Here is a 24,844-nt window from a genome sequence, read left to right on the forward strand (position 1 = left end):
GTCCGAAATCATTCTTTTGCATATGAATGTTGAGTTGTTCAGCGTTATTTATTGAAAGACCGTTATTTCCCCATTGTATGGTCTTAATACTCTTATTAAAAATTAATTTAACATTTCTAATGAATTAGAAAGATTTATTTCTTGATTCTCAATCTTAATGCTTTGATTAAATGTTTATCTTTAAACCAGTACTAGATAATACTGAAAATTGTAGCTTTGTAGTAGGTTTTGAAATTAGGCCCACCAACTTTGTTCTTCTTTTTCAAGATTGTTTTGGTTTGTTGGTTTTCTTGCATTTCCACACTGATTTTAGAATTAGTCCATTGCTGGAGGAAACGGTGGTTGAAATTTTGATAGGGATTTTGCTGAGTCTATAGATTTATTTGAGAAGTATTTCCATTTTAACAACATTAAGTCTCTGATCCATAGCATGGAGTGTCTTTCCCTTTAATCTTCTTTCATCTTTTAACAATATTTTGTAGTTTGTAGTGTGTTCCAGTTCTTACACTGCTTTTGTTAATTTACTTCTAAGAATTTTGTTCTTTTTGATGCTATCATAAATGGAATTGCTAATTTCCTTTTTGGATTGCTTGTTTCCTTTTTGGGTTGCTCATTGCTAGTGTATAGAAGTGCAGTTGATTTTTGTATATTCTTTTTGTTTCATGCATACTTATTTCATTTGTTCTAATAATTTTATGGTGGACTTCTTAGGATTTTCTAGATATATATCATCTGAAAATAGAGACAACTTTCTTTTTTTCTGAACTATATGCTTTTTTTTTTTTTTTTTTTTACTATTTGCCCTATCTAGAAATTCAAGCGCAATATGAAATAGATGTAGCGATGAGAGCAAACATCCTAGTCTTATCCCTGATCTTAGGGGAAGAACATTCAGCTTTTTACTATTAAGTATCCATATCTGCTTTTATTTTATTATTATTATTTTTTCTTTTTTGGCCACAAGGTACAGCTTATGGGATAGTTCCCCTACTAGGGCTCGAACCCATGTCTTTGGCACTGAGAGTGCAGAGTCCTAACCACTGGACCACCAGGGAATTTCCCTTGCTGCTTTTTAAAAGGCATCATCTAAAAATATATTTTTTGAATTTAATTGAAAATAATGACTTTTTTTAAATCTTGCTTTGAAAAAGGCCATTCAAACCAGTCTCATAAAACATCTTTAAGTGTGGATATAAAGTTCCTGAAAATTCTTTCTGCACTGCTCTCTGGTTGTCGTGGGAAACCCCTCCACAGGGCTGGTCAGGAGGAGCTGCCCCCTCTCCCTTAAGGTTCTGACTTTCCTTCTTTAGGTCCCATCTTCTGAGAGTCACACTAGAAACTGATGGAGGTGGGTTTTTCCAGCCCTGGCATTCTGTGGCTGTGCATTGAGCTATGTCCTGGAATCTCTGGGTTTTGAGTGAAAGGTTCATAAGTATTTTTAAAGGCAGTGAATGTGGCCTTTTACATAAAGTTTTTAGGGAAAATTACCTGTGATTTTATCCTCTTGCATACTATTTTAAATAATAACTTTTAGTCTCTTTCTGTACATAGGATGTATCTTATTACAGTTGTAGACTCTACATAGTTTCGTTACCTCCTTGATTTATTTAACGTTTGTTTTCTAAGAATGGTAAAGTTTTATATTATAGAATTAGTGCATAATGTTCCCTCAAGTGGATTTAACCAGAATTTATTTGATCATTGCCTTGTCTGATATTTAGATTGTTTCTGATATTGTCTTCAAAGACACGACTGCAGTGAACATCTTTGTGCACATGAATTTTTCCTTTTCTTTGAGTTATTATCTTAGGGTAAATTTCCTAACAAGAAGTAATTAGATCTGAGGTTAGGACCAATTAATGACTGTCCATACCTAGTCCTAACTTGTTTTGTCAAAGGGTATATTGGCTCACATTGTATAATCTTTTAACACAATCTTTGTAATTTCAACACTTTGTAATAGTTGGATAGTATGATGTTTTGAATTGCTAATAAGTAAAAGTGGCATGAAATTATTAAATTTCCATTTCTTTTTATTATTTTATATGACTTAGTAACATATGTGATAATTAAAGTTAACTCCTTTAATTTAGAAAATTAATGGGCTTAATTAAAAATGTGAAACATTAAAAAAATACTTGTTGTCTGATGTTATTATACTTGATTCTTTTCTGACAGCTTGCCGATGTTCACTGTGCTCAGGAAATTTACCATTCCACTTACTTTACTGCTGGAAACCATCATACTCGGGTGATTTTTGTTTTTCCTCTCTTCCTTTGGTGTCCTCTCCCCACACGCCCACATTATTTTTACCTAGCAAATTCTCAACATCTAGTCATCTTTACAAATAGTTGGTTTGAAGTACTTGTTGTAATAACTTAAGGGTCAATGGTTTATTCATTTAAAAGCAGACTCCTATTTCCATGGTTTCTTAACATGTTATGAGTGGTTTTTTTTTAAGTTATAATTTTACAATTAGGCAAGTAGTATGCGTGTGTAGTAGAAAATTCTAAAAAAACAATCACTGCCAAACAGACGTAAATCTGTTTTCTGAGCTGAATGGAATATACACTGATTTTGGAATGGCAAGGAATAGTTGTCCACATGTATAGTGCGTGTACTATACTATATAGTATGTGTCCACATGTATAGTATGTGTGCAGGGGATCAGGGAAATTCATTCTGATGCAGTAATTATGATGTAACATCAGAATAAATTAATTCTTATAATGTTGATTTAAAAATTTCATGTAAAGATGTTCAGGTTGACTCTGAAATGGTGATTCTTGATTTTGCTGTGGAGATTACTTAACAATGAAATTAGGATGTTGGTCCAGTGTTCTAAGTTTTACTATTGAATTTTATCTTAATCTTTGGATGCATGATAAAAGTACAAACCAGCTAGACCTACCAGCAGGAGCTCTTCTGCTTTTTTTTTAATTGAAGGATAATTGCTTTATAGAATTTTGCTGTTTTCTGTCAAACCTCAACATGCATCAGCCATAGGTATACATATATCCCCTCCCGTTTGAACCTCCCTTCCATCTCCCTCCCCATCCCACCCTCTAGATTGATACAGAGCCCCTGTTTGAGTTTCCTGAGCCAGACAGTACATTCCTGTTGGCTATCTATTTTACATATGGTAATGTAAGTCTCCATGTTACTCTTTCCATACATCTCATCCTCTCCTCCCCTCTCCCCATGTCCTTAAATCTGTTCTGTATGTTTCTCCACTGCTGCCCTGTGAATAAATTCTTCAGTACCATTTTTCTAGATTCCGTATATATGCATTAGAATACAATATTTTCTTTCTCTTTCTGACTTACTTCACCTCTTATACATTTTTGTCCCTCCATCTCTCTAGTGAGAACAGAGAAATACATTTGTAATTAGATTAAGACAAATACTTAAGAAATAGAGTAAATTTGGTTTGATTTGCTAATCCATTTAATGTGCTTTTAGTGCTCTTTTGACATAAAACATTGTTCATTAGATTTTATGATAGCTATAAAACTGTTAACAATGTCTATTCTCAGTTTATTTAAAAGTATAATTTATATTTTTCCTCTCCTCCTCCTTTTCTTTATCTATCTACCTATCTATCCATCCACTATTTATTTATTACAGGAAACAATATTCCTTGAACATCATTGTCAGTGTCTTTGCCATCATTCTTGGTGCTTTCATAGCAGCTGGGTAAGACTTTGGACTATTTCTGCTCAATAACTCCTTTGTGTCTTTGACAACAGGCCTGGCCCTGTCCTCATTTTTCATTTTCCATCTGGTTGCAGTTGAATTGAACAGCTAAGAGACAAATCTGTTGATGTTAGTGAAACCTCCATATATTACTGTGAAAGTCAAACTGAGTTCCAAGTTGGCCAGAACATTTCCGAGAAATATGTATAGAGAGCATTACAAGATATTAATACAGCTTTTCTTCATAAAAGGAATGAACTGTGTACTTTTATTACTGAATGTTTGTCTTCAATATAAAAATTTTACCAAGAGTTTTGAGAAGTTCTTAGGCTAAGAATATAACAGATTTATAAAGCCCTTATATGCTGATTTGTTTTATCATCTGGTAATGCCTTAGCGGTCAATATTTCCAAGGGTGGAATACTCTCATTAAATGTATTTGTATGTTTGGGACATGAGCCAATACCAGTGTATGACTGCTATCTTATTCATTAATAAGCCTGACCAGGAATAAGGACTTCAAGTTTGCATCTGAAAGCAGGCACTCAGACTCCTTTTATAGCACAGTGTTTAAAGTGTGTGTGCAGTTACTTTTCTTGGGTTGGAAACTTAACCCTGCTGTCTGTCAGCTCTTTCTTAACCTCTCTGTGCCTGTTTCCTCATTTATGATACATTTAGCCATTTGTATCTGAGGCTTTTGCATCGGTGGATTTAACCAGGTGTGGATCAAAAATATATTTTTTTAATTCCAGAAAATCCCCAAAAGCAAAACTTGAATTTGCTGTGTACTGGCAACTATTTACATGGTATTTACATTGTCTAAGTATTATAAGTAATCTAGAGGTGATTTAAAGTATATGGGAAGGTGTACATAGATTAGGGCTTCCCCAGTGGCTCAAATCGTAAAAGAATTCACCTGCAATGCAGGGGACCCAGGTTTGATCCCTGGGTCAGGAAGATCCCCTGGAGAAGGGAATGGCTACCCACTCTAGTATTCTTGCCTGGAGAATTCCATGGACGGAGGAGCCTGGTGGGCTACATCCATGGGGTCAAGAGTCAGACACGACTGAGTGACTAACAACAACAACAACAACAACAACAACATAGGTTACATACAAACTTTGCACATCGATTTATATAAGGGACCTGAGCATGCACAGATTTGGGTATCTGCATATGGAGGGGGTAGAGGTGTGGGGTCCTGGAACCAATCCCCTGTGGATATGGAGGTACAACAGTAATAGAAGAGAAAAACCTACATGAAGTGAAGGGAAGAAAGAAAAGGTTGGAGGAATTTCAGCTAAACTAGTTTCATTAACTCATTTAGAAACAAGAGTTCTAGATCATCAATTGCAAATTAATGGTGTGGGCTACAGAGCCAGGATGTCTGGAACCTTATTCTAGTCTCCTCACTTACCAGCTGGATAACTAAGAACAAGCTAGTCAGCCTCCCTGTGTCTCAGTTATTTTGACTGTTAAGTGCAGATTAGAATAGCATCCACCTACCTATACGGTCACTTGTGAGAATTAAATGAGATAATAGTGAGCCAGGATTCACTCTAATTTATGGCTGAGTTCAACAGAAACATTTGAAGCATTTACTGTATGCCAAGCATCATTCTATGTGCTAGAGAATCCAGCAGTTAATAAAACAGACAAGAATTCTTGCCTTCGTGGAGTTTCCATCCTAGTAGATGGTGACAGATATTAGCAATAATAATGATGCTTATTATTGTTATATTGCAAATAGAAGGGGAAAAAGTGGAAACAGTGGCATACTTTCTTTTCTTGGGCTCCAAAATCACTGTGGTTGGTTACTGCAGCAATGAAATTAAAAGACACTTTCTCCTTGGAAGAAAAGCTATGACAAACCTAATGGTGTATTAAAAAGCAGAGACATCATGTTGCCAGCAAAGGTCCATATAGTCAAAGCTGATTTTTCTAGTAGTCATGTAGCGATGTGAGAGTTGGACCATAAAGAAAGCTGAGTGCTAAAGAATTGATGCTTTCGAACTGTGGTCCTGGGGAACACTCTTGCGAGTCCCTTAGACTGCATGGACATCAAACCAGTCAATCCTAAAAGAAATCAACCCTGAATATTTATTGGAAAGACTAATGCTGAAGCTGAAGCTCCAATACTTTGGCCACATGATGCAAAGAGATGACTCATTGGAAAATACCCTGATGCTAGGAAAAATTGAAGGCAAAAGGAGAAAGGGATGGCAGAGGATGAGATAGTTAGATAGCATCACCAACTCAATGGACATGAATTTGAACAAATGCCAGGAGATAGTGAAGGACAAGGAAGCCTTGTGTGCTGTAGCCCATGCAGTTGCAAAGAGTCAGACATGACTTAGCAACTGAACAACAAATTATTGCTATAAATGTGTTTAGTCCCTTACCTAGGCCAGGGTTTATTATTTGAATTTTTATCTGTAATTCCCTCTTCTCCAATTCTAGCTATGTCTGAGCTCAGTTCCCTTGAAAGCTGGCCTATTTGGTTTCAGTGCTGGTACAGATCTTAAGCAGCCACACTTAGAGCCCAAGTTTTGGTCATGAAGACTTTTGTTCAAACTATTTTGTTACATAAAATAGATACATAAAGTAGCTAAAAAGGGGATTGTTCTATTGAAAGTGCCTTCCTCCTACAGGGCTCTGAGGTCTCCACTGGCCTCCTCTCTTTTCTAGGTTTCGAGAAGACCACTGACTTAAAAGTCATTGAAGACTTTTACAAAAATTAGTTTATAAAAATGTAAGTCTTTGATGAGGGATATCAGTTCAGGTACTCTATGTGTGAAGGCACATTTCCAGAAGCAGTTGGTATGAATTCAGCTCATATTTAACATATGTGATAACTCTAATGAGCTGAAGGGGTAAATAGTGCTTCCTGAAACATCGGGCTTCTACCCAAGAGCCAGCTTGGAGTAGTAATTCTCCACTTTTTCTTCCTCAGCACCCACAGAATGGATAAACTTCCTATGGGTGATGAGTGCAGTCTTAGCTGCAGGCCAGCTGTAACCCCACCATTCTTTGCTGTCACTCAAGTTAATTCATCAAATGCAAGTACAGATGAGCCAGTTTGGGCTGCTATAACAAATAGTCCCCACATCTTGATTGTTTAACATACCAAATATACTCCCCCCCACTCCACGTACATACCAACATCAGTTAATGCCATGGGGGTGCTCTGCCCATTATAGCTATTCAGGGATCCAGGCTGATGGAGCCTCTGCCTCAAAGCGGGTTTCCTTTCTCATTAAGAAAGGAAGAAGGCATGTGGGGAATTGTACACTGGATCTCCAAAGTTTTCCCCAGAAGTGACATGTATTACCAAAGCAAGTCACGTGGCCAACAACAGTTGAAACAGAATGTCTGTGAACAGCCCTAAATGACATCCCAAGGGTTAACCATGAATCCGCCCCCATTTATAACACAAGTAAATTCTTCTCAAACTTCTGTGCTTTCACAACTGGTCTAAACAGATGCTGTTGGGAATTCTTGGTCCCCCACAAGTAGGAGATGTGAAAACTCTCAAGAATTCCCCTAAGGCTCTCTGAGGAAGTGAGTAAAAGACTTCCTTTCCATTCCTCTGGAATCCCATTTTTTGCCCATTCAACTCTTTGCCATCCTAAGGATAGCAGATTCTTTTTTTTTTTTTTTTGTTATACAAAATCCTTATTTTATTTACACTGTTTTACATTTTCCAGACAATTCTAGTTTAGACTCTCAGGAGCTTCGATAGAATCTTGTAACATATACCAGTCCCCTGTAGTAATAAGCCCCTCTTCTGTTCAGGTTCTTCTTTACACTGAGCTGAATGGGGTAGGCAGATTTGGAAAACTCTCCTTTGAGAGATTCTATTTTTGTGATTGAACCACAGAATTCCGATTTACAATGATTTAAAATTATAATGTCACAAATATGTTTGTAGGTAAGTAATACCAGTGGAAGCTTCAGGCAAAGTCTGGTTCAATTTGCATTCCAATCTTGATGCAGTTTTCGCATATTTCCCTCTTTTTGGTTAGAAATATTCTGATACTGAAGGGGATGAGGATATGCCGCTCCAAAATGTGCCACTTTGACGTAAATGTTATTTTGAGTTGAAGGCAATTGAGAATCAACAAGTGTGGGAAGAGTTCTCCACCCTCCCCTTTAAGTCTGCCTAAAAGAAGACCATAAATTTCCCTTTGTGAAGGTGTCCCTGGTCCTCGGTCGGAAGAGGAAAGCAGTTCTTATCACCAGACACAGAGAGTCAGCACCAAGATGAGTCAGCATAAGCAGACTTTATTAAAATAACCCTTATCTTCCATAAGTTTCCTTTGTATATTTCCCAGTGCCTTTTCCACAATTGATTTATTCCTTGAGGCCCACACCCTCTGCTATGTTTATGTGGTATATAAGCTCCATAGTCTAACCACCTCTTTGAGTTTCATTTCTTTTCTGTGAACTCCCGTGCATGTAAAATATTTAATACAATTTGTATTTTTTTCTCCTGTTATGCTGTCTATTGTCAGTTAAGTTTGCAGGCCCCCAGATACTGACCCAAAGATGGTAGAGGAAACCTCCTTGACAATATATAATTCATAAGTATATTATTCATACTTATGAATTATGACGTGGGTGTGGTACTGTTTGCAAGGTCAGGTGCAGGTGATGAATCATCTCTGGGCTTAGCTGTTGTTTATTCTCCTGCCTTTGCCCTATTCCCCTCAAACATGTTTATACTAGTGTTGTTTATTTACAATGGAAATTGAAGAGATGGCTTCAAAGAATGGGGAGAAAGAGGCCTTAGAGGAGTAGCAGAGAAGGAAATGGACCCTGCCTTGCCTTTTTGATAGACAGGATAGGGAGGGTACTGGTGGTAAAGTGACTGGGGGCCAGATGGACGTGTCAGTCCCTCATTTGACCTCTTTGGCCTGTCCCTGCCCGGCTGTCCCCAGAGGGCTGTACTCTGGGGATGGCCCTGCGTACTACAATAAGAAAAGCCACAGGTGGGTTGAACAAATCACTCCCCTTAGAAAAACAAGGCTCATGCTGATTTATTAGCAAAACAAGGGCTTCCTAGTCAAAGAAAGATGGTTAATGTCCGTCTGGTTTTAAGCTGTTCTGATTAAGTTGAAGCCTCCTGGTGGCCTGATTTTGTTCTTGTCTGGAGGCAGGGGAGAAGAATTAGCCATTCACCGCCACACAGGGGGGAAGTATGTCAGAGAAAAGGCAGTCTTACTAGCACTACAAATGGATTTGATCAGGGAAAGACAAAACGGAAGGCCTCTGAGGTCAAGCTGTGAGTTTCTGATAACCATATTCCTTTGTATTCTCCCTCCCAGTTCTGACCTTGCTTTTAACTTGGAAGGCTATATTTTTGTTTTCCTGAATGATATCTTCACAGCAGCGAATGGCGTTTATACCAAACAGAAAATGGACCCAAAGGTACCAGATTTTCACTCCTTTGGCTTTTTGGCTTTGTCATCTGACCCCTGAAATAACATGAAAAAATAAACTTGTAAAGCGAGCATGTAATTTAATTTACATGTTATGATCTACAGATTACTGATTTCTTTTTAATTATACTGTGCATAGGTTCTTGTTATTCCTTGTCATGCAAAATTTTGGGTGAAAATTAGGTAGGAATGGAAAAACAGGCACTATTTTGGGTGCAAAGAAAGAATGCTACATAGAAAGGGGATCTTTTTGAAAGGCAAAGTAAAACTAGAAGTTTTTTACCATCACCATTAGTGATCAAGTAAAGTCAGGAATATTCTGAAAGCAGCTCTAATTTGAGAGTCTGGAGATGTGGGTTACAGATACAAGTATTGCTGGGAAAAGTGAAAATGAAGGTCACTCAGTGGTGTCCGACTCTTTATGACCCTATGGACTATAGTCCACTGGGCTCTTCTGCTCATGGAGTTCTCCAGTCAAGAATACTGGAGTGGGCTGCCCTTCCCTTCTCCAGGGGCTCTTCCTGGCCCAGGAATCGAACCCGTGTCGCCTGCATTGTAGGCAGATTCTTTACCATCTGAGCCACCAGGCTGATGGGTTAATGTGACTGCACTTCTCCAAACCTCAGTTTCCTCTTCTGTGGAGCTAGATGACTGGAATGGATAAATGATCAGGCCCTTCCATGAGGGGCGGGCGGGCAGATGGGCTTTCCTCCCGTGTGGCTGCCCCTGGGTTGGAGCTCCAAACCCTTACCCCCATCCCAGCTGTGCCGGAAGCTCTGGAGGATGGGCCAGGCATATGTTCCTTTGTTCCAAGTTCTTTGTGTTGAGTGAGGATGTTTGCTGTGATGGACAGGCTTATTCCTATGAGCTGTTTTTTATCTGCACTGTATTTTTCTGTATTCTCATTTGTTTTTTAATGGCGGTTTTACAAAACTGGGTTTGTTGCCTTTTGAGAATCACAGTATGTCACCCTGTATGGAAAGTGGTGGATGTAGTCTCTTTAATGAAAATTTAATTTATGCACAATTGGAAACAAGATACCTGGTGTTTTAACCCTGCTGTTCCTTAATAGAAGGAGCAGATGTTTTTAAGAAGTTTTGTTTATATTAACATTTTTAATGCTATTGACTTTGTTCCAGACTTCCTGTTTTGAATAGCATGCTTTAAAAAAAAAAAAAACAATTAGCATGTTAAAGATTAGTGGAACCTCGGAGTCCATCCAGCTCCATCCATTTTATATCTCATTTTTTGGGTAAAACAAAAATTAAAAAAAAAATAATCACAGTATTCTTGAAATGAAGCATTTTATTTTACACCAGAAATTTGCTGAAAATATTCAAATACAGAACTGGTCAGAATGTGTATTCTAACTCTGCATAAGTACATGGTTGTATAAATAGCTCCAGGCAAATAAATGGCTCCAGGAAATCTGATGCTTTATATTTCTAAAATTGAGTGGAGTTTTCTTGGCTTTTGCAGGAGTTAGGGAAATATGGAGTGCTTTTCTACAATGCCTGCTTCATGATTATCCCAACTCTTATCATTAGTGTCTCCACTGGAGACCTTCGACAGGTAAGCTGATGACAGTCATTCATTTTTACTTAGCAGTCGTCACAATTTTAATATTTAACCTGTAGTACTCATTAAAATAAAAAGTATATAAAGGAAAGAAGTGTCTGAAGGTAACTAGGATTTCCAAAAGCAAGATGTTTGATATCCTCAGTAATACCTTTGGCACTTTGCTTTCTTTTGCATTTGTCTTTATTTATTTTTTTTTCCATTTATTTTTATTAGTTGGAGGCTAATTACTTTACAACATTGCAGTGGTTTTTGTCATACATTGAAATGAATTAGCCATGGATTTACATGTATTCCCCATCCCGGTCCCCCCTCCCACCTCCCTCTCCACCCCATCCCTCTGGGTCTTCCCAGTGCACCAGGCCCGAGCACTTGTCTCATGCATCCAACCTGGGCTTGTGATCTGTTTCACCCTAGATATACATGTTTCGATGCTGTTCTCTTGAAACATCCCACCCTCGCCTTCTCTCACAGAGTCCACAAGTCTGTTCCCCGGGTCAGTATCAGGATGTAGTCAAAAAAGCTCTGGCCTTGAAGCTTTTAGCAAGACAACAATAACTAAAATCTGGAGTTTGAATCTCCCTTTCCCCTTTGTTGGTATGAGGACCCTGGGAAAGTTAATTAACATTGAAGGGGATTTTGATAGTTTAAAAAATGGATTTACTTATTTATTACCTTTATTATGGACATTTGGAAACATACACACAAAGTAAAGAATGATTTGATGAGCTCGCATGTATCCATCACACAACTTCAGCATATTTTGGCATTTCACCATTCTTATTTCATCTGTTCTCATCTGCTCTCACTCCCCCTTCTTCCCCTGGAGTATTTTAAAGCTAATCCCAGACTTCATGGCATCTGCCTCTAAATATTCCAGGATCTGGAATTTTGAGAAGGTCTTGTTCTTTTGGTATTTGCCCTGTTCACTTATCTGCTGCATACCTGTCAGAGACAGGTAAATTAGCAGAAGGATATGAGGTTCAGCTGGGGCATGGGGGTATCTCTTAGGAAGGGTGAATGTTCACCCCATAACGTCTTCAATGGCCACCTTGAAATGTGCTGGCTCAGAAAGCTGCCAGACAGACCACTTGAAGTTCACGTGAGCAACAAGGTGTGTTGGGCAAAACCCTTGTCCCGTGTGGCCTTCTGGCCTCTCCCACAGGTGCCCACCCCACCCCCCGCAGCAGTAGCCAGGCATTAACCCTCATTAATCCTGTTGTTGCTAGGCTGGGGTGGTATTGACAGCCCCCCACCCCTGCCACCACAGCAGACGCTGACCTGCCATATGATAGCATTTCTGTATTTAGCAGCGTGGTTATCTGGTGCACACTGGTTGAGCATCAGTGCCCCTTGTTGCCCGCTGGGGGTTTGAATGACTTCAGAAGTCACTCCTGGGGACTCTGGGGTGAATATCAGGGCTTCTTGTTCCTTCTCAGAACTATACTTTCTCCCTTTTCTAATTCCTCTCTCAGAACAAGGGAATAGTGGACTGGCTTAGTAGCAATGTCCCCAGGGGTAAACATCCATTTCCATGTGTTTATATTGAAAACTACCAAGAAACACCAGTTTTAATATAGAAGTCTCAGTTTGTGAACCTGGGCCTCACTGTTAATTCAGAATATTGGAAGTTAAAACAAGCACCCCAAGTGTCTTTATTAATAATGAACAAGGGCAGAGTATGTAAAAACACAGTACTTTCAATTAAACCAATTTTGTGTCAGCAGCCTTACATAAACAAGGTGAAATTATGAGCCCTCTATGAAGTAGTCCTATTGGCTTGCCTCATTTCATTATTATAAAAATGAGTTTTTCTTTTGAGTCTCTGGAATTTCTCTCTTCTGAGATTCTGATGCTTTATAGCTTTTCAGATATATATTTATTTCTAGAATTTAAATCTAGAAACTTTTAGAACACTTGATTGAAACTAAAAGCTTATTTCGCCATAGAAACAATGTTATGAATGGTATAGTGACCAGAAACTGAATTTTAGGTACCTTTTGAAAATAGACTACATGTATTATGTTAATAATTTATAACAGTATTTCCATAGGAATATGTATTTCTACATTCAATTTATTGACTTACAAACTTATAGCATGGTGCTTTCAGAAGTTGCCACCTGCTGTAATTATTATTATGCAGAATTATTATACTTTCTCATGTAATAATAAAAATAGCTAATAACTACCGAGGAATCATTCTATCAGACATTGTTTGAAACAGTGTACATGAACTATCTCATTACATTCCCACAGTAGCCTGAGGAGAAGGTATTATTAATTATCCCCATTTTATATACAAGGAATCTAGGGCACACTATTTAAATAACTTTCCAAGGAAAGTAGGTGATAGATCCAAGAGGCTCTCTTGCTCTAGAAACACACCCTCTGCTGTAATCTCCATTTTTAAATTTGTATATTGAAAGTGTTTGTTTCTTTCCTTCATATATGAAAAAGCATGACCTATCACTGTAGCTTAGAAAGCATAAGAGACCTTAGATTTTCTTCAGCTTACTGAGTTCTAGTGTTCTAGGAGAAGATTGTTTTCCTATTCTGACTTCCCATGCTGGAGTATCTCGGTATTTACCCTATCTAGCCTCTTCCATTTGATCAGTCTCTTAAGATTTCAAACAGAAGTTTCTATAGCTACCTTAGAGCCCAAGCAATGATAATTATTCTCTGAAATTCCAGATGGATCAGAGCTAAATATATAGATTTATTTAAACATCTAAGAAAAATTATTATCAGAAAAAAATTTTTTTTCTGTAAGAGAAGGCCTCTATAAGATGACAAAAATACAAAATTCATTAAGTTAAAAATTTGACTCACTTAAACTTGTTACATGGTAAGAGATGCCAAAAGAGATGAGATACTGTAATCAGTAATTTTAAAAAACTCTGTAGGAAAACTAGTAAGATTTTCATTTCTTTCACTTGATTGTTCTGCCCTGTGTTCACTGAATCATCATGAATTTCTTCTAGTTGGTCACTTTTAACCATAGCTGAACCCATTTTAGACTGTGAACAAAATATAACAAAGTAGTGAACTTATGTAATTAGGTGTGTTAGTCTGCAATATAAAATTGCATTTTATTACCAAGTTTGGTTTGATTGTATTGAAAGTTGATCAATAAATTTGAGTGAAAGGTTAACTTCTCTTGTTAATGGAGTACTTTGATGAGTCATTTTTCCCAGTTGACTGGAAGGGTCAGAGATTCTGTTGAGACTCATGTGTGTGACTCACTGTATTCCTGGACCTTGGACTTCCACAGTCAGCAGATCTGGTAATAGCACCTTGATTCTGTTTGTGATTAACAAAGTCAGTAATGCCAGCTCCTCTTGTTAACAAATTAGGCACCTGGAAAATAATGTGCAAACTTTCTTTAGTTAATCAAATCACTGCAATAAGTTCAAAGTACATTTAATGTATTGCAGTTGATGAATAGAAATAAATAATAGAACTTTTTTCTGATTTAAGAAAATAATGAAAAATGAAAAAGATTCATACTCCAGCATACTTTCATAGAAATAGTAAGTTTAAAGCAGGAAGTACTTTATTGTTACTCATTTTAAATTATTTTCTGTTTTTAAATAAGTGTCATTCTATTTGATTTTTTAAAATGCCACCAGCATAGCTTCATCATTATTAAAGGAACAGAATAAAACTAAAATCTATCAGAATTGAAGTTGGCAATGAATCCAAATATTTTTTATGAAAATTACCATATAGCACTCAATGGCTTATGTGGTATCAAGAACATACAGTTTTTATTTACTGTTTTCATAAATACTCCCAGTTCTTTGAGTAGATAAGCATTTCCTATCTTTGGTTTGAAGTTTGGGGCATATGGTTTTCTCTTATTCCCAATTTTATTTAACTTTTCAGACACAGTGTTTTCCATAAGTTTCTGTTTTGTTTTGATCTTTTGACAATCTTGACATAACATGTCCTGGATGTTTTCTGATCCTTTGATTGGCTTGGGTCTTGCCAGTAAGACAGATTTATATTTATTATATTTTTTATTTCAAAAGTAAGTGTTAAAAAGAAGTTTTATTATGAAAACTGTCAAACCTATTCAGAAGGAAAGAGAATAGTATGCAGATCCCATGTACCCATCAACCAGGTTTGGTGGTTATCAACATTTAATGTGTATTTTTTTCATAAGGAAGGTGGGCAAAGTATTACTCATGAAACAGTGACAGTAAAGTGTGACGAGGTTGTACTAGTCAGAGAAGAGAATTCCACTTTAATTGGTTTAAAAATTTGAACTGCAAGCTTAAAGAGGATTTAGTGTTAAATCTATAAAGTTACTAAAACTTGGCTTGTAATAAAGTATTGCTAAATAGAAAGTGAATAGAAGTCATATTTAATCTTGTTATTCAGCACATTCTTACATATAGTGTTGAGTCACTGTAAAATCATTTTTGGATTCAGCCAAGGGAAAAATCATGAATACAATACTTCTTTTTATGGTTACCTATCTTTTCAAAAGGGTTAATTTTATTTTCTCACCTAGGGACTAAGAGAAGAAGCTGAGCATTAAACTTCTCTACCAGCTCCTTTACCCCAGTTACTTGATTGGTTTGTAAATAGGAAACAATAGTTTATTTGTTCTTGATACTTTTAAGCATTTATAAATTCTTTTTTTTTTTTCTTTGCTGCTTTTAGTTTCCTTACCAGGGATGGAACTTGGGCCCCGGCAGTGAGAGTGTTGAGTCCTGGCTACTGGGCCATCAGGGAATTTCCCTTCCACCCTTTCCCTTTTGTGCAAATTCTTGAAAATAGTTTGTGAACTTAAAAGTTTTCTTAGTCTTGCCAACATTATTAATTTTATAATAAACTTTCTTTTAAGATTATTAAAAAGTGAACACAACCTTGATTTTATGACTAGAAATTAGTAAAAATTTAAAAGTAACCACAGCAATAATAGCTGTAATTTTGTTCTTGCCACCTGCCAGGTTCTAAACTGTTTCATTAAATCCTCACATTGACCTTTGAGGCAGTTTTTAAAATAATAATTCCCATTTTGTGAAATGAGCCTCAGGTTCAGAGAAGAAAAGTAATTTGCCCCATGTCTCACAGCTGATATTACCCAGGAGTTTTGAAACTGTATTTTTCTGTTTGTGAAAGTGGAATTTGTACTAGAGTGTGCAAATTGATAAAACCAGTATTATTACTCTAACCATTAGTTTTCTTTGCTTTTTTTTTTTAACAATAGGCTACTGAGTTCAATCAATGGAAGAATGTTCTGTTTATCATACAGTTTCTTCTTTCCTGTTTTTTGGGGTAAGAAGCCATAGATAAGAAGAAGCTTTGGTCTGTGGTATCTCTTGATAAGTCAAATCAAAATATATATTCTCTCTGCTTTGTCAAAATCCCTTAGCCTGTGCTTCTCCAGCTTTTTCTGAGACATAGCCCTTTAGCTGCCCTGGAGAAGGAAATGGCAACCCACTCCAGTACTCCTGCCTGGAAAATCCCATGGATTAGGGAGCCTGGCAGACTACAGTCCATGGGATCACAAAGAGTTGGACATGATGGAGCAATTTCACAAAGCCCTGTAGCAGATGAGTGGATCGGGACCTATGACCTCCAAAATATGATGTTGCCTATTGATTTCTGAAAGTTAGTTTGAAATAAAGTCAGTTCCCCTATCACGTTCAAATGTGTTTTTTGCCTTTGTCCCAATATCCCGAGTTTCCCAAGATTCTCACCTCACATAATATATGTGGAAATAACCGTTTTCTGTAGTGCTGTACCTGTTATATTCAGGGTGTTTTCTGAGGAGATTTGCTAAAGCCACTGTCCAATAATTTTAGGCTTTTGTTCTTAAAATTTTCCTCAGGTGTATCATTCTGTTGAGGGGCCTTGCAGTTTGTGTCTTTTTATATGTTCCCCAAACTTGAAAATTCCCTTTCATTAATAGATAATACATAATTTAAAAGCTGCAAAAGGATGCACAGGGGAACATAAGCTACCCTCCATTCTTCCCTGCCTTGTGGCGCTCACTGAAGTTTTCCTCTTTAGAAGTTTTGAAGAGACTTCCTCTCCACTGCTTGAAGTCTTTTAAGTATCCTTCCTGGGCTGGGCTCCATGTACACGCAAGCACCTGTGTCTTACCCCATGAGAAAGGGTCTTTGAATGACTGTCTTGGAATTACTTGTCCAAAGATTATTCCTGTGAAGAAAGATGAATTTCCCCTTATTATTATTTTTTTTTGATTACTAGTACTACAATTTTCATTGTTGTGTAGATGGACTGAGACAACTCATGATCTCTTTGATTAACACTCTTCAATTCTTAAACTTGATCTTACTTGCAATAATGTAGTCTCTTACAGTAAAAGTGTTTATGTATATTTTCCAGCTCAGTAATTCCTTCTTTAGCTGTGTCTGATTTAAAGTTTAACCTATTTCTTGGAGTTTTAAAAAAATTTATAGTTTATTGAGGTATAGTTGATGTGCAATAATATATAATGGCAACCCACTCCTGTGTTCTTGCCAAGAGAATCCCATGGACAGAGGAGCCTGGTGGGCTATATAGTTCATGAGGTCGCAAAAAGTCAGACATGACTTAGTGACTAAACAACAGCAATTATATATGTTTCAGGTATACAGCATAGTGATTCACAGTTTTTAAAGGTTATAGTCCTCCATTTATAGATATTATGAAGTATTGGATATATTCCCTGTGTTGTACTATATATCCTTATAGATTATTTTATACATAGCAGCTTATACGTCTTAATCCCCTATTCCTTTCTCGCTCCTCCCCACTGGAGTTTTTGATTTTAACAATTTTATTTGTAAAAGTTCCACAGTTTTTAAAAAATTTAATCTGTTCATTCATGACATTCTTTTGCTGGTTATCTTTGTGGCTGTATCTTTTATTTCTTTAAATATTACACACATAGCTATTCTGTATGATTCCAATATCTGCAGTTATTGAGAATCTAAATATATAGGTTGTTGACTCAATATGTGTTTGTGAATGTAATTATGATTTGTTTTCTTGGGTATTTGGTGACCTGTGATTTGTAAGCATATGATTCAATCTTAATCGTTAAGATTCATCTTAATTAATCACAGTTTTGTGGACCAAAATTAGGAATTTGAGAAACTTTCCTGAATGGACAGATTGTTTTTAGTCTTGTTGGTAGCCAGGGGTGCTCCTGACTTGGACCACCCAGGCCTTTTTGAGGGTCTGGGCTAGTGGGCTAGTGTCTCTTCTCATCTGAGGTTTGGCCCAGGGCTCAGGCCCAGATGTTGGCCTCTGCCCTGATGTACTCTGATCCTGTACCCAGCTTCTCCTGTTTTCAAAGGAGGGATTTTGGGCAACCTCTTGTGCCTCTTTCAAAACCAGTATTCTCTCAAATAATGTGTTCTTTCCAGGCATTGGTTGTTTGGCAGTGGTGAGTACTGAATGCTCTCAGTACTTAGGCAGCCATTGTTGAATGCCTAACCATAGTAAGATATTTATATCCTAGTTGCTGACTGAGAACAAATAATTTTGGAAGAAAATCTACTAGCCTGTGTTTGTGAGTTACTCTTTGTCAATTACCTTCCCCCCATTCCAAATAGTAAAAAATTGAGCTCATATCACATAGACTCTGACTGGTACCTTTCCTTCCCTAAGCCTATGTTCACCTATATGTAAACAGTAGAGTCAAGTTTTCGTTTTGTCTTATGTCATTAGAAACTTGAGATACGGCTTTTTTTTTTTTCTCTTGCGCTTTACTGTGTAGCCATTACATTCAGAAAATCAAGAAACAAACCCTTTGATGTCAGCTATCTGCAGTGAGTGGTGGGGTAGGCAGTGCCTGGATGTGAGTTGGCAACTTCTGGGCTTCTTTGTCAGAATCTTGACCCCATCTGTCTACAGCTCTATACATTTTTTTCCAGTTAATAGTGTGCTTCCTAAAAAACAAAGACTCTCTTGATAAATATTCTTAATTATTATTTTATCAGTAGTCATTTTGCAAGTAAAATCTCATAAAGCCATAGTAATTAAAAATAATCAGTAAGTGATAAAAACAATATTTCAGATTCTACAACTTTAAAGATGAAAATTAGGTAAGTCTCAGTTTTTTGGAGAAGGAAATGGTGACCCACTGCAATATTCTTGCCTGGGAAATCCAATGGACAGGGGAGCCTGGCAGGCTACAGTCCATGGGTTGAAAAAGAGTCAGACATGATTTGGTGACTAAGCAACAGTTTTTAAAGGGGGTCTTTTGAGGACATCAATCTAACAGTTTGATCCCTCTCCTCTGGAATCAGATGGCCTGGATTTGAATCCTGGCTTTGCCGCTTTTTAGTTCTGAGTCCGTGGACTAGTTATTTACTCTCTTTGAACCTCAATTTCCTTATCTTTAAAACAGGAACAATGAGGTTACATAGCTGATTTATAAAGTTCTGTGAATTGTGGATTGTTCAAACTCATGTCCATTGACTTGGTGCTGCCATCCATCCATCTCATCCTCTGTTGGCTCCTTCTCTTCCTGCCCTCATCTTTCCCAGCACCAGGTTCTTTTCCAGTGAGTCAGCTCTTCACATCAGGTGGTCAAAGTATTGGAGCTTCAGCTTCAGCATTAGTCCATCCAGTGAATATTCAAGATTGATTTCCTTTAGGATTGACTGGTTTGATCTCCTTGTAGTCCAGGGGACTCTCAAGAGTCTTCTCCAGCACCACAATTTGAAAGCATCAATTCTTTGGTGCTCAGCCTTCTTTATGGTCCAACTGTCATATCCATACATGACTACTTGAAAAACCATAGCTTTGACTATACGGATCTTTGTTGGCAAAATAATGTCTCTGCCTTTTAATATGCTGTCTAAGTTTGTCATAGCTTTTCTTCCAAGGAGCAAGCATCTTTTAATTTCATGGCTGCAGTCACCTGCAGTGATTTTGGAGCCCAAGAAAATAAAGGGCTGTTTATTTATCTGTCACTGTTTTCAATGTTTCCCCATCTATTTGCCATGAAGTGATGGGACCAGATGCCATGACCTTAGTTTTTTGAATGTTGAGTTTTACGCCAGCTTTTCCACCCTTCTCTTTCACTTTCATCAGGAGTCTCCTTAGTTCCTCTTTGCTTTCTGCCCTAAAGGTGGTGTCATCTGTATATCTGAGGTTATTGATGTTTCTACCAGCAATTCTGATTCTAGCTTGTGCTTCATCCAGCCTGGCATTTCATAGAAGTTTAATAAGCAGGATCACAATATACAGCTTTGATGTACTCCTTTCCCAATTTGGAAACAATCTATTATTCCATGTCTGGTTCTAACTGTTGCTTCTTGACCTGCCTACAGGTTTCTCAGGAGCCAGGTAAGGTGATCTGGTATTCTCATCTCTTTAAGAATTTTCCACGGTTTGTTGTAATTCACATAATCAAAGGCTTTAGCATAGAAAATGAAGCAGAAGTAGATGTTTTTCTGGAATTCTCTTTCTTTTTCTATGATCCAGTGGATGTTGGCAATTTGATCTCTGGTTCCTCTGCCTTTTCTAAATCCAGCTTGAGCATTTAATAGTTCTTGGTTCACATACTGTTGAAGCCTACCTTGAAGGATTTTTAACATTACTTTGCTAGCATGTGAGATTAGTGCAGTTGTGTGGTAGTTTGAACATTCTTTGGCAGTACCTTTCTTTGGGATTGGAGTGAAAACTGATGTTTTCCAGTTGTATGACTACTACCGAGTTTTCCAATTTGCTGGCATATTGACTGCAGCATTTTAACAGCATCATCTTTTAGAATTGTAAATAACTCAGCTGGAATTCCATAACCTTCATTGGCTTTGTTCATAGTAATGCTTCCTAAGGCCCAGTTGACTTCACACTCCAGGATGTTGGATCTAGGTGAGTAACCACACCATCATGGTTATGCAGGTGATTAGGACCTTTTTGTATAGTTCTTCTGTGTATTCTTGCCACCTCTTCTTAATCTCTTCTGCTTCTCTTAGGTCCATACCAGTTCTGTCCTGTATTTTGCACATCTTTGCATCAATCCCTATTTTCTTGAGAAGATCTCTAGTCTTTTCCATTCTATTTTTTCCCTCTATTTCTTTGCATTGTTCACTTATGAAGGCTTTCTCCTTGCTATTCTTTAGAATTCTGTATTCAGCTGGTTATATCTCTCTGTTTCTCCTTTCCCTTTCACTTTTCTTCTTTTCCTGGCTATTTGTAAGATCTCTTCAGACAGCCAATTTGCTTTATTGCATTTCTTTTTCTTGGGGATGGTTTTGGTCACTGCCTCCTATACAATATTATGAACCTCTGTCCATAGTTCTTCAGGTACTCCATCAGATCTAATCAAACCACTAGGCAGTTCAGGTATGACCTAAATCAAATCACTTATGATTCAGTTCAGTTCAGTTGCTCAGTCGTGTCCGACTCTTTGCAACCCATGAACCGCAGCACACCAGGCCTCCCTGTCCATCATCAACTCCCGGAGTCCACCCAAACCCATGTCCATTGAGTTGATGATACCATCCAACCATCTCATCCTCTGTTGTCCCCTTCTCCTCCTGCCCTCAATCTTTCCTAGTATCAGGGTCTTTTCAAATGAGTCAGTTGCTCACATCAGGTGGCCAAAGTGTTGAAGTTTCAGCTTCAGCATCAGTCCTTCCAATGAACACCCAGGACTGATCTCCTTTAGGATGGACTGGTTGGATCTCCTTGCAGTCCAAGGGACTCTCAAGAGTCTTCTCCAACACCACACTTCAAAAGCATCAATACTTCAGTGCTCAGCCTTCTTTATAGTCCAACTGTCACATCCATACATGACCACTGGAAAAACCATAGCCTTGACTAGATGGACCTTTGTTGACAAAATAATGTCTGCTTTTTAATATGTTGTCTAGGTTGGTCATAACTTTCCTTCCAAGGAGTAAGTGTCTTTTAATTTCATGGCTGCAATCGCCATCTACAGTGATTTTGGAGCCCAAAAAAATAAAATCTGACACTTCTTCCACTGTTTCCCCATCTACTTCCCATGAAGTGATGGAACCGGATGCCATGATCTTAGTTTTCTGAATGTTGAGCTTTAAGCCAACTTTTTCACTCTACTCTTTCACTTTCATCAAGAGACTCTTTAGTTCTTCACTTTCTACCATAAGGGTGGTGTCATCTGCATATCTGAGGTTATTGATATTTCTCCTGGCAATCTTGATTCCAGCTTGTGCTTCCTCCAGCCCAGCGTTTCTCATGATGTACTCTTCATATAAGTTAAATAAGCAGGGTGACAATATACAGCCTTGATGTACTCCTGTACCTATTTGGAACCAGTCTAGTGTTCCATGTCCAGTTCTAACTGTTGCTTCCTGACCTGCATACGGATTTCTCAAGAGGCAGGTCAGGTGGTCTGGTATTCCCATATCTTTCAGAATTTTCCACAGTTTATTGTGATCCACACAGTCAAAGGCTTTGGCATAGTCAATAAAGCAGAAATAGATGTTTTTCTAGAACTCTCTTTTTTGATGATCCAGCTGATGTTGGCAATTTGATCTCTGGTTCCTCTGCCTTTTTATTAGTTCTTCTATTATGTCTACTTCATCTTCAATCATCAAGTTTTAAGTCTGAAACTGCTTTAAAAGAAAACTTCTTTTTTGTCATGGTGCATTTTTCAGAATGCTGCTTTCTTATAGTTTCTCACTCTCATCAGGACACTATGATCAGATCATTTGCTTCTTGGCAGTAATACAAACCATTGTAAGCATCTGAGCACATCCTTGGTTTTCAGAGCAGCTGGGACTGGGCTCAGACTGTCCCTTTGCTTTGGTTCAAGCTCAAGGAGCCACAGGATTAATGTGTGTGCGTTCCAACCCTTGACTCCAGAGAACTCTGTCAGTTTCTTTCTTATTTTCACTGCTTTCAAGTTTGTGTTTCCAACTTGCTTTTTCTGACCACCAAACCTCTATCCAGAGTTGAAAATGTAATTTAAAAACTCTAACACTTTGAAAATGTACATTAAGAAGCCAACAGAATGGTGAAAGGGGCAGATTTTTCTTTTGAGCTATGGTTAAGGATTCAGTTTTAAGGAATGCTATTTGTAATCAAGAATTTGTAAATAAAGCTTATGATGAAGTGAAATTGCATCAGGCAGGTAAACCGGATTGTGGCAGCCATGATAATTTAACACAGGCAAAGGTAAAATAAGACTGAAATTTAAGTAGACAAACTAGATTTTAAAAAGCTAGCTCTGCTGGTCTTTTTAATCTTGCCCAGAAGTGACAGGTTCTGGTTCGTTCACACCAGCAGCTGGCACCAGCCCCGAGGCCCTGGAGGCAATTATTTTACTCTGTTTCTGCCCCAGTAGCAGCCTCTTTGATGGGCTTCCCTGGTGACTGAGTCAGTAAAGGCCTAAATGTCCCTGTATCCGCCTGCAACACAGGAGACACAGGTTTGATCCCTGGATTGGGAAGATCCCCTGGAGGAGGGCATGGCAACCCACTCCAGTATTCTTGCCTGGAGAATCCCATGGACAGAAGAGCCTGGCAGGCTACAGTCTACAGGCTTGCAAAGAGCCGGAAACCACTGAAGCGACCGAGCATGCACACAGCAGCCTCTTTGATCTCACTGAAGCAGTAATATGTTCCTTAATAGAAATACAAGTGTATCTGTTTTCCCTGCTCACAGTATAAAAAATGTTCTATTCTTTGAAACTTCACCAATACTGCCAAGATATAGGGTCCAAGACAAGACGATTCTACTGATTGCTTGGGCACTGGAATGACAGAACCTTCAAAGAGTTTAGATACCCCATCATTGCCCAATAAACCACATCCTAGTGTGAACTCAATGCTCCAGGAAAATGGACCATATTTATCCCATGACTTTGGCTTCCCTGGCATACCACTGAGGTCTGGGGTAAGAGTGAGTTCTTACTAGAGTTGGGCAAGATGAGAGTACTTGAAGTTCTTTGAAATCTGGAATGAGAGAGTGATGTGCTTTGGTATCATTGTGATTGGTGGAAGGAGTGTGGAAGCGGCCTTTTATTACTTGAACATTCGTGTTGGATTTCTATATATGCTTGTACATGGAATAGTAATCAACAACAAGATGTAAACAAGGCCATTTAGGTTCTGCTTGTGACTTCCAGGAGTGTGCCATCCAACTTTGGGTTAATCAGTTATTTTTTGTGTTATTTTTTCAGAAACAGGAAGAAACCTTTGAGCAGGGGTTCTGGTCCAGGGGTTTCCACATGAGTACCTCCATCCCTCGGGGCCCTATAAACACCAGCTGGTATCTGTTGTCTGAATAAATGTATCTTGTATATGTGCCATCATTTTTCAGATGTACACAGATGATCAGTCTTATTTTAAAAGTATGGAATGGCAGAAAGCTACTGAGAATTCAGCAGTGCTTTTAAATATCTTTTAATTTTATTAATTCATAGATGCTAAAATCAAAACTATCATGTGAAAATTGATATTTTTGATGTTAAAAGTGGTTTCCTTTGCACTTAGTTAATGGAGGGTCTTTTAGTTCAGAATCTTGGTCTTGGCCAAAGGACTGTATAGGTCCTTTGCATATAGAAAACTACTATATTTCTTAGAAAATTTTAATATACTCCTTTGGGCCTAGTCATTTTATATAATAGTTACTCTCTCTGCCAACATCTGTTGATCATAGAAAAAGCAAGAGAATTCTAGAAAAACATCTGCTTCATTGACTATCCTAAAGCCTTTCACTATGTTGATCACAACAAACTGGAAAACTCTTAAAGAGATGGGAATACCAGACCACCTTATCTGTCTCCTGAGAAACCTGTATGCAGGTCAAGAAGGAACAGTTATAATTGGACATGGAACAACAGAATGGTTCCAAATTGGGAAAGGGGTACATCAAGGTTGAAAATTGTACTTCTATGCAGAGTACATCATGTGAAATGCTGGGCTGCATGAATCAGAAGTGGGAATCAAGATTGCCAGGAGAAAGATCAAAAACCTCAGATATGTAGATGATACTACTCCAATGGCAGAAAGCGAAGAACTAAAGAGCCTCTTGATGAAGGTGAAAGAGGAGAGTGAAAAGCTGGCTTAAAACTCAACATTCAAAAAACTAAGATCATGGTATCTGGTCCCATCACTTCATGGCAAATAGATGGGGGAAACAATGGAAACAGAGACAGACTTTCTT

The 24,844-nt window shown here is 37.9% G+C and overlaps 1 protein-coding gene across 3 annotated transcripts in view; it reads left to right on the forward strand.

Moving 5' to 3' along the window:
* The window catches only part of SLC35D2 (solute carrier family 35 member D2), a 54,764-nt gene that overhangs the window by 24,223 nt on the left and 5,697 nt on the right, over positions 1-24,844 (forward strand). For 2 of the 3 annotated variants that reach the window (XM_020888980.2, XM_070459499.1), the window contains exons 5-9: positions 2,179-2,250; positions 3,628-3,696; positions 9,024-9,126; positions 10,617-10,709; positions 15,936-16,003. In XM_020888980.2, coding sequence (XP_020744639.2) covers positions 2,179-2,250; positions 3,628-3,696; positions 9,024-9,126; positions 10,617-10,709; positions 15,936-16,003 — 405 coding nt within the window. The remainder of the gene's footprint in view (positions 1-2,178; positions 2,251-3,627; positions 3,697-9,023; positions 9,127-10,616; positions 10,710-15,935; positions 16,004-24,844) is intronic. The other variant, XM_070459498.1, reaches the window with a different exon arrangement.

This window comes from Odocoileus virginianus, chromosome 31 (genome assembly GCF_023699985.2).
Source record: "Odocoileus virginianus isolate 20LAN1187 ecotype Illinois chromosome 31, Ovbor_1.2, whole genome shotgun sequence".
Lineage (NCBI taxonomy): Eukaryota > Metazoa > Chordata > Mammalia > Artiodactyla > Cervidae > Odocoileus > Odocoileus virginianus.